We start from the raw sequence: 12307 nt of genomic DNA, 5'->3' as shown, positions 1-12307 counted from the left end.
ATGTTCTCTATACTTGGCATTGTGAATTATCCTCACAGATCTTTTTTGCAGTACAGTAAGTGAGTGAAGATTGCTTTTGTAATTATTTCCCCATATCTCCACACAAAACATTAAATATAATAATACTAAGGAACAGTACAGAGTGTGGAGTGATTTTTAGTCAAGAACATATTTTGCTTTATTCAATATAGAGATATTTCTCTTATATTTAATATGAGATTTCCAACTCATTTTTTCATCTATTACAACCCCAAGGAATTTATATTCTTCCACTTTTTCAATGTCCACTCCATTAATTTGTATTTGGTCGTACGTGTCCCTTCTGCTATTACCGAATAGCATTATTTTAGTTTTACTTAGATTCAGGGATAATCTGTTCCTGTCAAACCATGATTTTAATATGACCATTTCATCCTTGACCTTTTTAATGAGTTCTTGTGTGCTTTCACCAGAACAGAAAGCGGTGGTATCATCCGCGAATAAGAACAATTTTAAGTCGTTTGTTACTTTACAAATGTCGTTAATGTACAAATTAAACAGTTTTGGTCCCAGTATGGACCCCTGGGGTACTCCACACGTGGTGTATAAACTCCCAGATGTATATTCTCCTAGCTTTACAAATTGTTTCCTCTTTGCTAGGTAGCTTTTACCCAATTCAAAACTAATCCTCTAATTCCATACCTTTCTAATTTTGAAATTAAGATAGTGTGATTAATTGTATCGAAGGCTTTTGTCAGATCCATGAATACTGCTGCAGCGCATCCTCTATTGTCCATAGCAGTAGTGATTTCCTCCGTGATTTCGATCAGTGCCATAGAAGTTGAAATGTTGGCTCTGTAGCCATATTGACTGCTAGCAAATAATTCATTCTTATTAATAAATTTGTCCAACCTGTTATTAAATAGCTTCTCCACAATTTTAGAGCACTGTGGTAACAAGGAAACTGGCCGATAATTTGTAAATTGGTGTTTGTCTCCTTTTTTGAAAATTGGAACCACCTCGGCTGTTCTCATTTTGCTTGGAAATATTCCAGTCTGAAATGATATATGTTAACGGGTCTGCGATCTCATTGATGACCCTTTTAACTGTTTCCATTTCGATTCCATGGCAATCAGTTGATGTTTTTGCCTTAAAATGTTTAACAATGTCAGTGATCTCCTTTTTGGTTACAGCAGTGAGAAACATAGAATTAAGATTCCTATCAATAATATCATTCCCTTCAACAATTGTGTCTTGTTTTGGAATTTCTTCTTCCAGTTTTGGTCCAATATTTACAAAATAATAATTAAACATTTCAACTACCGCATTCATGTCATTCCTGTTAGTGTTTCCAACCATGAAATAATGGGGATAGTCTGCTTTCTTAATATTATTTTTAATAATACTATTTAAGATGCCCCAAGTTGCTCTCATGTTATTTTTGTTCTTATCAAGTACATGACTATAATATTCCCTCTTACACGCTCTCAAGATAGTTGTCAACTTATTTTTGTAAGTCTTATACTTTTGTTCTGCTTCTTTAGTCTGTTGGATGATGAATGTCCTGTATAATGTGTTCTTCTTCTTACAGGCGGTTTTTAGTCCTTTTGTCATCCATGGCTGGTTGTTTTTCTTTTGCTTCTTGGACTTTTCCTGCCAGGGACAGTTCTTATCGTAGAGCTCCATATAAGTACCAAGGAAGCTGTCATATGCCTCGTCCACATCTGTTGCACTGTAGACACTCTCCCAACTTTGTTCTTCTAGATCTTTCCTGAAGGCCTGGATGCTGTCCTCTGTACGCAATCTTTGAAAAGTCTTTTTTGCCTCCACCTGTCTTTTCTTATAATGTTAATTGTAAATTGTGAACACTGGAAGATGATCACTGATGTCACTAATTAGCAGGCCACTGATGGTGTTGTTATCAAAGTCATTGGTGAATATATTATCGATAAGGGTGGCACAGTGGTCTGTTATTCTGCTTGGTCTAATGATTTTAGAATATAAACTCAAACTATACATTGTATCTGTGAAGTCGTCTATTTCCTTGCACTTGTGTGAGTTCAAAAGGTCAATATTGAAGTCTCCACATATAAAAATAGTTTTTTGACCTATGTCTGTAAACGTTGTCTTAATCCAATCGTCAAATATTCCAAGCTTTTTTTTTTTTTTACAGATTTCAATTGTTATACATTCTAAAATGTTATCAATGACAAATGACATATTCTTTACCATTTTGTAGTTCAGATGTTTGTCCACGTATACGACCACACCTCCTCCATTTGCATTGTTCCTGTTTGCACACGTCATTTCATATCCTTCCAGCTCGAAGTCCATTCCTTTGTTAGCATTGATCCAAGTTTCTGAGATTGCTATTACTTTGAAAGGTTCTTTGAATTGATTCAAATATTGTTTAATATTAGTAAAATATTGTTTAATATTAGTAAACCATTTTGTTGATGGTGATTAATGGCAACGGTGATTAAAGGTGCAGACAAGCCTGAACATTTATGTGTTTTGAGCTGATAAATATTAAGTAACTGTGGTTAAATGTAGAATTGCTACAGCTTCTGCCTGGATATTAACAAGTTGCTGCAGCTGTTCAGCTCTGATGGGGAGGAAAAAACAAAAAACATCCACATGTCATTCGCTGACACTGGGAACACCAAAGTAGAATGGATTGCAGGGTTTAAAGTGTGTGTAAAGCACTTAATGTGCGGTTCCAATAATGCCTCACACACTGCCATTTCCATATCAGGTGTATTATTATTTATAGTAACAATGGCATGGTTCACAGTCTGATTGACTTCTGGCTTCCCTGTTCTCACGAGACATCTTTTCTCCAAACGGGAACTCTCGTCAGGTTTTAATCTCACGAGCTGTAGTGACACCCCTTTTCTGTTGCTTGTAATGTTAGATATTATTTTATAAGTTAGATATTATTTTATAATAGTTGTTTATTAGAATAAAGGGCCAGTATAAACGTCTTAGCACAGCAAAATGAGAAACAGCTGGAAAACAAGTATAAATGATGTGTATACTGTGGGTGTAACTGTACATGTACTGTATTCGTAATCAGATTTTTTGATACAGAGGAGTGTGCTTACACGAAGAAGCACAGATCCAGGCATACAGAGCACCTCTACTGGCCCAGGGAGTGTGCCTAAAAGTGGACAAAAACAGTGCAGCAGGAGTCATGACTAGCGATAGTGCTAAGGAGAAGCCAGAACCTGGTGACAGTCTTCCATCAGTGTAGTCTGCTGATCCGGACAAAGACAAGTGGATCAGAAGAAAGTGTGCCAGCATCTACTGGGCTTCAAGCTGGAACTATTATTGCTGCACGTCAGGAAATAAGGAACTTTAATTTACTAAAAAATTAAATAATCATCCAGACTGTTAAAACTGTTACTGTTGCACTTGTCTGCATCATTGCAGTTTCCTAAAAAGAAACACTGCACACCAGGACTGTCCAATGTACGTCCCGGAGGATAATAATGTACGACTGAGACCATTCTTGTTGGGTAAAAATAATTTAAAAAAATATGAACAATAATGTATTTTTGCCTTTCGCCTGAGCAGAATGTTAGACAGCTGTCCTACAGTTTGGGGGCAGGGGGACAAACAAGCTGCCTCTTGTAGGTCCCTTGCTCTGAATACAAACATGCCATTTTAGTCCCCCAGAGTCGATTGAAACTGTTTAATGACACATGCTGCTACACTTAAACTATTTCTGGAGAGTGATTACTGTTGAAACCCTGCATATATTTGTAAAGCCAAGCACACTCTCAAACGTTTCCCTTAAAATGACTTTGAAATTGCTGTGCAGCATGTCTAAGCAGTGCTACTACAAGTAATATCTATACTGAACAGTTGCATTTGGTAGTACAAGTTGTTAAAAGTTGTCACATTTCTTCATTAATATGTTTTTTTAATCCACTGACCCACAGAAAGCTGAACATTTGATATGGTCATTGTTGAAAAGAATCATGTTTATTGTAACCTCTGCTTTGTATTTTTAGAAAATGCTATTAGGTTTCGGTTCCTGTTGTGCGGAAAGGACGCTCACGGAAAGAGCACCGTTTTTTATCACCGGAGTTTTAAACTTTTTGTGACTGTTCCTGACTTTAGCTTGTGATTACAACTCTAGAAGTGAGCGCTGAGATCGCTGCCTTAACCCATAAGAACCCAGACCCATTTATCCTTAAAGGAAAATTATCCTGGCTATACCACAGACCAAGTGGACCACATAGAACACATTTCTAAAGTTTTTTTCAAAATAACACTTTTTATTCCCAAAGATCTGTGTTGTTACATATTTGTTACATTGGGCGTTAGTGGTAAACATATTCCTTCTTTGAAAATAAGTAAACCTGATGTTTTTTACGAGTGATGGATGGACAAATGCCCCTCCGTGAATCACCACCTTACCGTGGTGGAGGGGTTTGTGTGCCCGAGTGATCCTAGGAGCTATGTTGTCTGGGGCTATATGCCCCTGGTAGGGTCTCCCAAGGCAAACAGGTCCTGGGTGACGGGCCAGACCAAGAGTGATTCAGAAGACCCCTATGAATAAACACACGAGGAGAGACCGCACCTCGCCCGGAAGTGGGATACCGGGGCCTCACCCTGGAGCCAGGCCTGGGGGAGGGGCTCGCAGGCGAGCGTCTGGTGGTCGGGCTTTCACCCGTGGGACCCGGCCGGGCTCAGCCCGAAGAAGCCACACGGGATCTCCCCCCCGGTAGACCCACCACCTGCGGGGGCAAGCATAAGGGTCCGGTGCATTGCGTTTTGGGTGGCGGTCGAGGGCGGGCACCTAGGCGACCTGGTCTTCGGCGGCCAAATCTGGTTCTTGGGACATGGAACGTCACTTCTCTGGCGGGGAAGGAGCCCGAACTTGTGAGAGAGGTTGAGACATTCCGACTAGATATAGTCGGACTCACCTCGACCCACAGTTTGGGTTCTGGATCCAAACTCCTCGAGAGGGGCTGGACCTTGTTCTACTCTGGAGTTGCTGCAGGGGAGAGGTGGCGAGCTGGTGTGGGCTTATTAATAGCCCCCCGGCTCGGTGCCTCTGTGTTGGAGTCATCCCCGGTTAACGAGAGGGTCATTTCCCTACGCCTTCGGGTTGGGGAAAGGGTCCTGACTGTCGTTTGTGCGTACGCGCCAAACGGCAGTTCAGAGTACCCAGCCTTCCTGGAGTCCATCAGAGGGTTGCTGGAGAGCACCCCAACTGGTGACTCTGTCGTTTTGCTGGGAGACTTCAACGCCCATGTGGGCAATGACAGTGTGACCTGGAGGGGCGTGATTGGGAGGAACGGCCTCCCCGATCTGAACCCGTGCGGTGTGATGTTGTTGGACTTCTGTGCGAACCACAGTTTGTCCATCACAAACACCATGTTCCAGCATAAGGATGTCCATAAGTGCACATGGCACCAGGACACCCTAGGCCGCAGGTCTATGATCGACTTTGTAGTCGTATCATCAGACCTGCGTCCGCATGTTTTGGACACACGGGTAAAGAGAGGGGCTGAGCTGTCAACTGATCACCACCTGGTGATGAGTTGGATTAGATGGCGGGGGAGGATGCCGGACAGACCCGGGAGACCCAAACGTGTAGTGAGGGTGTGCTGGGAACGTTTGGCAGAGTCTCCTGTTCGTCGAGTCTTCAGCTCTCACCTCCGGTAGAGCTTCTCCTGCATCCCGGGGGAGGACGAGGATATCGAGTCCGAATGGGCTCTATTCCGTGCCTCCATTGCTGAGGCAGCCGATCGGAGCTGCGGCCGCAAGGTGGTCGGTGCCAGTCGTGGCGGCAAGCCCCGAACCCGATGGTGGACACCAGAGGTCAGGGCTGCCGTCAAGCTGAAGAAGGAGTCCTATCGAGCATGGATGGCTTGTGGGACTCCTGAAGCAGCTGACGGGTACCGGCAGGCCAAGCGGCACGCGGCTTCGGCGGTGGTCGAGGAAAAAACTCGGGTGTGGGAGGAGTTCGGTGAGGCCATGGAACACGACTTTCGGTCGGCCTCGAAGAGGTTCTGGCAAACCGTCCGGCGCCTCAGAAAGGGGAAGCAGTGCCCGGTCCACACTGTTTACAGTGGGGACGGGAGCCTGCTGACCTCGACTGAGGATATAGTTGGGCGGTGGAAGGAATACTTTGAGGCCCTTCTCAATCCCACTGACATACCTTCCCTAGAGGAAGCAGAGACTGAGGATACGAACGCGGACAGTTCCATCACCGTGGCTGAGGTATCTGGGGTAGTCAAAATGCTCCCCAGTGGCAAAGCTCCGGGGGTGGACGAGTTTCGCCCTGAATTCCTCAAGGCTTTGGATGTTGCGGGACTGTCTTGGCTGACACGTCTCTTCAACATTGCGTGGAAGTCGGGAACAGTACCTCTGGATTGGCAGACTGGGGTGGTGGTCCCCCTTTTCAAGAAGGGTGACCGGAGGGTGTGTTCCAACTATAGGGGGATCACACTCCTCAGCCTCCCTGGGAAAGTCTATTCCAGGGTGCTGGAGAGAAGGGTACGACCGTTAATTGAACCTCGGCTACAGGAGGTGCAATGTGGTTTTCGTCCTGGTCGCGGAACACTGGACCAGCTCTACACCCTTGCAAGGGTCCTGGAGGGTACTTGGGAGTTTGCCCAACCGGTCTACATGTGCTTTGTGGACCTGGAAAAGGCATTCGACCGTGTCCCTCGCGGTGTCCTGTGGGGGGTGCTCCGGGAGTATGGGATTGGTGGCGCGCTACTACGTGCCATTCAGTCCTTGTACAACCGGAGCAGGAGCCTGGTTCGCATTGCCAGTAGTAAGTCAAGCCTGTTTCCGGTGAACGTTGGCCTCCGCCAAGGCTGCCCTTTGTCACCGATTCTGTTCATAATTTTCATGGACAGAATTTCTAGGCGCAGCCAAGGTGTCGAGGGAGTCCAGTTCGGGGGCACTAGGATCTCATCTCTGCTATTTGCAGACGATGTGGTCCTAATGGCCTCATCGAGCTGTGACCTGCAGCGTTTACTGGGACGGTTTGCATCTGAGTGTGAAGCTTCTGGGATGAGACTCAGCACCTCCAAATCCGAGGCCATGGTTCTCAGTCGGAAAAGGGTGGATTGCTCCCTCCGGGTTGGGAATGAGGTCCTGCCCCAGGTGGAGGAGTTCAAGTATCTCGGGGTCTTGTTCACGAGTGAGGGAAGGTTGGAGGTCGATAGGCGGATCGGCGCAGCGTCTGCAGTAATGCGGTCGCTGTACCGGACCGTCGTGGTGAAGAGAGAGCTGAGCCGGAAGGCAAAGCTCTCAATTTACCGATCGATCTATGTTCCCACCCTCACCTATGGTCATGAGCTTTGGGTCATGACCGAAAGAACGAGATCGCGGATACAGCCGGCTGAAATGAGTTTTCTTCGTAGGGTAGCGGGACTCACCCTAAGAGACAGGGTGAGGAGCTCGGTTATCCGAGAGGAGCTCAGAGTAGAGCCGCTGCTCCTTCACATCGAGAGGAGCCAGCTGAGGTGGCTCGGGCATCTAGTCCGGATGCCTCCCGGACGCCTCCCTGGTGAGGTGTTTCGGGCATGCCCAGCCGGGAGAAGGCCCCGGGGAAGACCTAGGACACGCTGGAGGGATTATGTCTCACAGCTGGCCTGGGAACGCCTCGGTGTCCTCCCGGTGGAGCTGGAGGAGGTGGTCGGGGACCGGGAAGTCTGGGCTTCCCTACTGAGACTGCTGCCCCCGCGACCCGGACCCGGATAAGCGGAGGAAAATGGAATGGAATGGAATGGATGGACAAATGAAGCTTCATGAGCACTTGTGATATTTTTTGACTCCTCTATATCGCACTCTTGGTTTAAAGATGCCATTTTTTCAAAAATATCACAAGTGCTTCATGAAGCTTAATTTTCACATCACTAGTTTTTACTGCTTAGGGCCACAAAACTGCCTTTTTATTTGTATTTCCATAACATGTAAAAACTGTGACTTCAATGGCAAGGTTTAACAAACGTCTTCATCAGTTTTGCTTTGCACCACAAAATATGCCAAATGCATCAAAAATAAATAACACTGCTTATTTGGGGACATTTGCAATAAGCTACCATAGCTGCAGACCTACAAACATAAATTGTGCAAAAAAACGTAAACGCTGAAGAGAAATGAAACTGTTGTATCATCAGCACCTTGTCCAAAACATTTTCTCAGTAGTTATGTCTGGTAAGTCTCTTCAGCCATTTAGCCGAAGTCAGATTGTAAGACTTGAACAGTTTCGTTCCTCAGTGAAGCATCACATTTCCCACAGAGAGTGGTAGCTGCATTGACTTTGCAGAGTTTGCAGCAGCCATGTTTGTCACATTTCAAAGACCAATGTGCGACTTGGTCAGTGCGAACATCATCTGGATCTCCAACACGAAACCTCTTGGGCAGTGGTGGTGGTAGAAATGTGGCATTGAGTGATGGGCGGCCTCCTTGTGCCTGCCAAAGAATGAGGCTAGTGCCAACCTCTGCCTGGAATCTGTGGCTTGCCAGTTTGATACATCCGTGTTGTCAATGAAATGCAGAGTTGTCAGCAGGTTCTGAAAACAATTACTTGACATGACGTCAGCTACCATGCGACACCTTGTGTCATTTTCCCAGTATGCACAATTTGCCGTCAGTTGGCAAAGACCCATGCACAGGTAGAGGCCAATCAGTATTTCCAGTTCTTTTACAGTGGTGTTAACATTGTTGTGATGTAGAGATTTTGTACACTGTACAAATTTGTTTGATCCTTTAGTAACATAGCATTTCTGGTGTTATGAACTTTCTGAAGTACTCCAGAGGACTAAGAAGATTGTCTGGAGGTGGTCCTTTGAATGTACACTCAGGGGCTTCAAATGGTTTCTTCCTCCAAGAAAACTTTTTCCCTTGGATAGTTCCTTCTTCAGTTCCTTTTTTTGGGCATGGACAGTTTCTTCTTTTTTTCCTAGGACGGATGTATTTTGCTGCCCTGAATTTATTTAGTTGTGGTACATCATCTGGTGTACTTGATTCACTACTGTCCAAATCACCACACTCACTTGACTCGTCACTATCCCCGTCTTGACTATTGGGATTGTAAAGAGGGTCATCAGGGTCTTCATCTGAGCAATCGTCACATCCCTCAAACTAACTATCATCTCCCAAAATGGCCTCCAGTGCATCATAACAAGTGTAGCGCGTGTTCTTTCTCATACTACAAATGAAATTGGAATAATAGAATATTTAATAACAAGAATAACACATTAAAATTTTTGTAGGATCAGCATAGGATAGTAAAAATGTGTTAACATGATGTACAGATTTGCAAAAACGGTTTTGTAACACAAACCAAATACTTTCACATTATTTTGTGTTTCTAATTGTTCAGTACACTTTTAATTGACCAGCAGAACATATTTCATCTTAATATAATTGAAACAGCTAAATTAATTGGGTGGATTATTAGCATTTTTGTTATTGTGACAAATGGGTCACATCAGGTTCTTCATTCTGATTTTAAGGCTAAAAAGCCGATGTGACAAATATGTTACAGCAATATTTCTGTTACTTTTTTATATTACTTTCTTCAACAAATATGGTCAGACCAGGTTGAAAGTAATTTAGGACATGTTATCAAAGCATGGAACCTAAGAAATGTGTTTGAAATTACATGTGGTAACAAAAAACAGCTCTTTGAAATTAGCTGCTTCCTTGAAGTTGGCACACAGGCCAGACCTGCATTTTGGAGAGGTCACTTCCTGCTACAGTCACATGACTGTCACATGGTCATCACACCAGGATGTTTAGTATGTGTTGCTTAGGGACTTAACAAGTTAAAATCAGACATAACGCTTTATAAGGAAGAGACTGGGACCTTCAAAGTGCTTGTTACACTCGTGTCACCGTGGTTTCTTATGGGTTAATTCGGGACTGAACTCACCAAAGCAAACATATAGCAGGAACCGACAGCCGTTATGGGCAAGCTATCAAGCCAGCCACGGCTTTGAACTCTTAAAACATCTTTGAGTCTTATTGATGAGATATCTCCTGCTGTAACAGGGACTGGTGAGAGACACAAACTCGCTGTTATAACGAATATTAAACACCAAAGGCAGTGTAAAACAAGCTAACGGCTAATCGACAACACTTGAGGTGGTGTTGCAGGAGATTGTGGAAAAGCAAGAATATAGCCTAGCGCAAATGCTACTGAAATTTGACAAGAGGCTGGAGCATATTGAGAAGGTAATGAAGCTGGATCCCATGCCGCAAAACATGGGCTCCTTAATGAAGAAGGTCCATTACTTGACGGATGAAGTTCAAGGTCTGAGAGTGGAGAATAAAGAATTACAGGAAGGTAATGCAGCAATGAGAGCCATTCTCAAAAAAGAGACTGAAGAAAAAGACAAAATCATTGAGCAACTGAAAACCACCATAGATGATACTGAGCAGAACACGCGAATGAATGACGTGGTCGTGATGGGGCTTTGGATGAAACCTACGTCCTATGCCAGGGCAGTTGCGAATAAGGACGAACCAGACGAAATGGATGTCGCTTCAATCTAAGGAGGTGGACGTAGACATCCAAACTATTGATACTTTTATCCCACTGCATGGCAAGAACAGCACTACACCCGTCATCATCGTCAAGACCACGAACAGGAAATTCAAAACTGCACTGCTGAAACAAGGGAAGAAGCTGAAAGCTGAAAGAAGCTGTAACCTGCATGCATCACATCACATTAAACCAAACCAAACTATAGATTTAGTCGTCTGCCATCGTAAAAAATAATTTTGTGGCAAGAATACAGGTCTCCTAGCAGTACTTGAGATAGGAGCCATAAACTCTTTTTTTTCAGTCTTGAGGATGTCATGACTTTTTTTTTTCCCTCTTATGTCGTATGACATTTGACTTACTTTGGAATTACAGAGAAAATAGTACAGTATATTAAAATATATTAAAATAAAATATATTTTTTGATAATAAAACTGTATAATTAATATATATTATTTTATTATATAAATGTCTTTTTCCCCCCTTTCCTTTTCATCTGCTCAGCCCCTGCGGCCATCTTTAAAGAAAAGCATGAGTGGCCAAGCGACTGGTTCCGTGTCAGAGAGTATTGGCGCAGTCGGAGATGGAGGCCTCTCAGCATCAGAGAGAAGGGCAAAATTTGGAAGACAGACCTCTCTCTCACAAAGCATCCGAAAGTAAGATCAGAATTTTTTGTTGTTGTTGTCTTTCCTGTGTTATTTCCTCCTCTAACCGCATTTTATACCTATAGAAATACGGCTCAGTGGTTTGGGGTGGGAGAGGACTGTGAAACCAAGCAGCAGGTTTGGCAGAGGAAGAGCCTCCACCACTGCAGCCTACGATATGGCAAGCTGAAGGCCCAATACAGAGAGCCTGACACGGCCACTAGCATCGACCAGAACCTGGAATCACCAGGAGCACAGAAGATGCCTAAGGTTGTCATAAAGATGTCAATATGTACACATCAAGATTTATCTGTCTTATTTCTTGTTTGTGCTAGATTGTGGACCCACTGGCACGGGGACGTGCTTTCCGTTACCCAGAGGAGATGGACCCTCGGTCACCCAAGGCGCAGGGGTTTCCTATCACCCCCGGGGTCACTTCGCTCAGCTCCTTCACCAGCCAGCGCTCAGGCTACAGCCGCTTCCCCAAACGTAAGAGGGAGTCCGTTGCCCGCATGAGCATCCGTGCTGCAAATAACATACTGAGGGTGGGTATGGCTTCAGGAAGTCTACATTATGTCTGTGTGTGTGTGTGTGTGTGTGTGTGTGTGTGTGTGTGTGTGTGTGTGTGTGTGTGTGTGTGGGTCCTTGCACATGTTACAGCTGTATTAGGAGTCACACAAAGTACACATATGAATGGACTGTTAGTGGATACATTGCATACAGTTTAGTTGATGGTGCCAAAACCTACCTTGCAGCTTAATCCAATGTGAAATCCAGGCAAAATTATTACAGACCTCTGTGTACTATAATTTGGTGTCATATCCATCCATTTTCTCTGCCGCTTCTCCTCATTTGGGGCCATGCTGGAGCCTATCCCAGCTGACTTTGGGCGACAGGCGGGGTGCACCCTGGACTGGTCGCCAGCCAATCTCAGGGCACATATAGACAAACAACCATTCACACTCACATTCATACCTATGGACAATTTAAAGTCGCCGTTTAACCTAACATGCATGTTTTTTGAAATGTGGGAGTAAACCGGAGTATCCAGAGAAAACCCACGCATGGGGAGAACATGCAAACTCCACACAGAAATGCCCAAGGGATCCCAGGTCTTCCCAATCTCCAGACTGTGACTACTGTATATGGCCAACATGCTAAC

The 12307-nt window shown here is 44.5% G+C and overlaps 1 protein-coding gene across 8 annotated transcripts in view; it reads left to right on the top strand.

Moving 5' to 3' along the window:
* The window catches only part of LOC129183106 (inactive rhomboid protein 2-like), a 62243-nt gene that overhangs the window by 23984 nt on the left and 25952 nt on the right, over window positions 1-12307 (top strand). For 5 of the 8 annotated variants that reach the window (XR_008570748.1, XM_054779982.1, XM_054779980.1 and 2 more), the window contains 3 exons: window positions 11006-11157; window positions 11232-11415; window positions 11481-11690. Coding sequence is in view for 7 of the 8 variants with exons in the window: in XM_054779982.1 (XP_054635957.1) it covers window positions 11006-11157; window positions 11232-11415; window positions 11481-11690 (546 nt within the window). In the remaining variant the exon portion in view is untranslated. Of the gene's footprint in view, window positions 1-9534; window positions 10665-11005; window positions 11158-11231; window positions 11416-11480; window positions 11691-12307 lie in introns of those variants that run through there. The other 3 variants (XM_054779981.1, XM_054779979.1, XM_054779978.1) reach the window with 3 other exon arrangements.

Source organism: Dunckerocampus dactyliophorus, chromosome 6, assembly GCF_027744805.1.
Source record: "Dunckerocampus dactyliophorus isolate RoL2022-P2 chromosome 6, RoL_Ddac_1.1, whole genome shotgun sequence".
In the NCBI taxonomy this organism is placed as follows: Eukaryota; Metazoa; Chordata; class Actinopteri; order Syngnathiformes; family Syngnathidae; genus Dunckerocampus; species Dunckerocampus dactyliophorus.
This window is presented reverse-complemented; position numbering and strand designations above follow the sequence as displayed.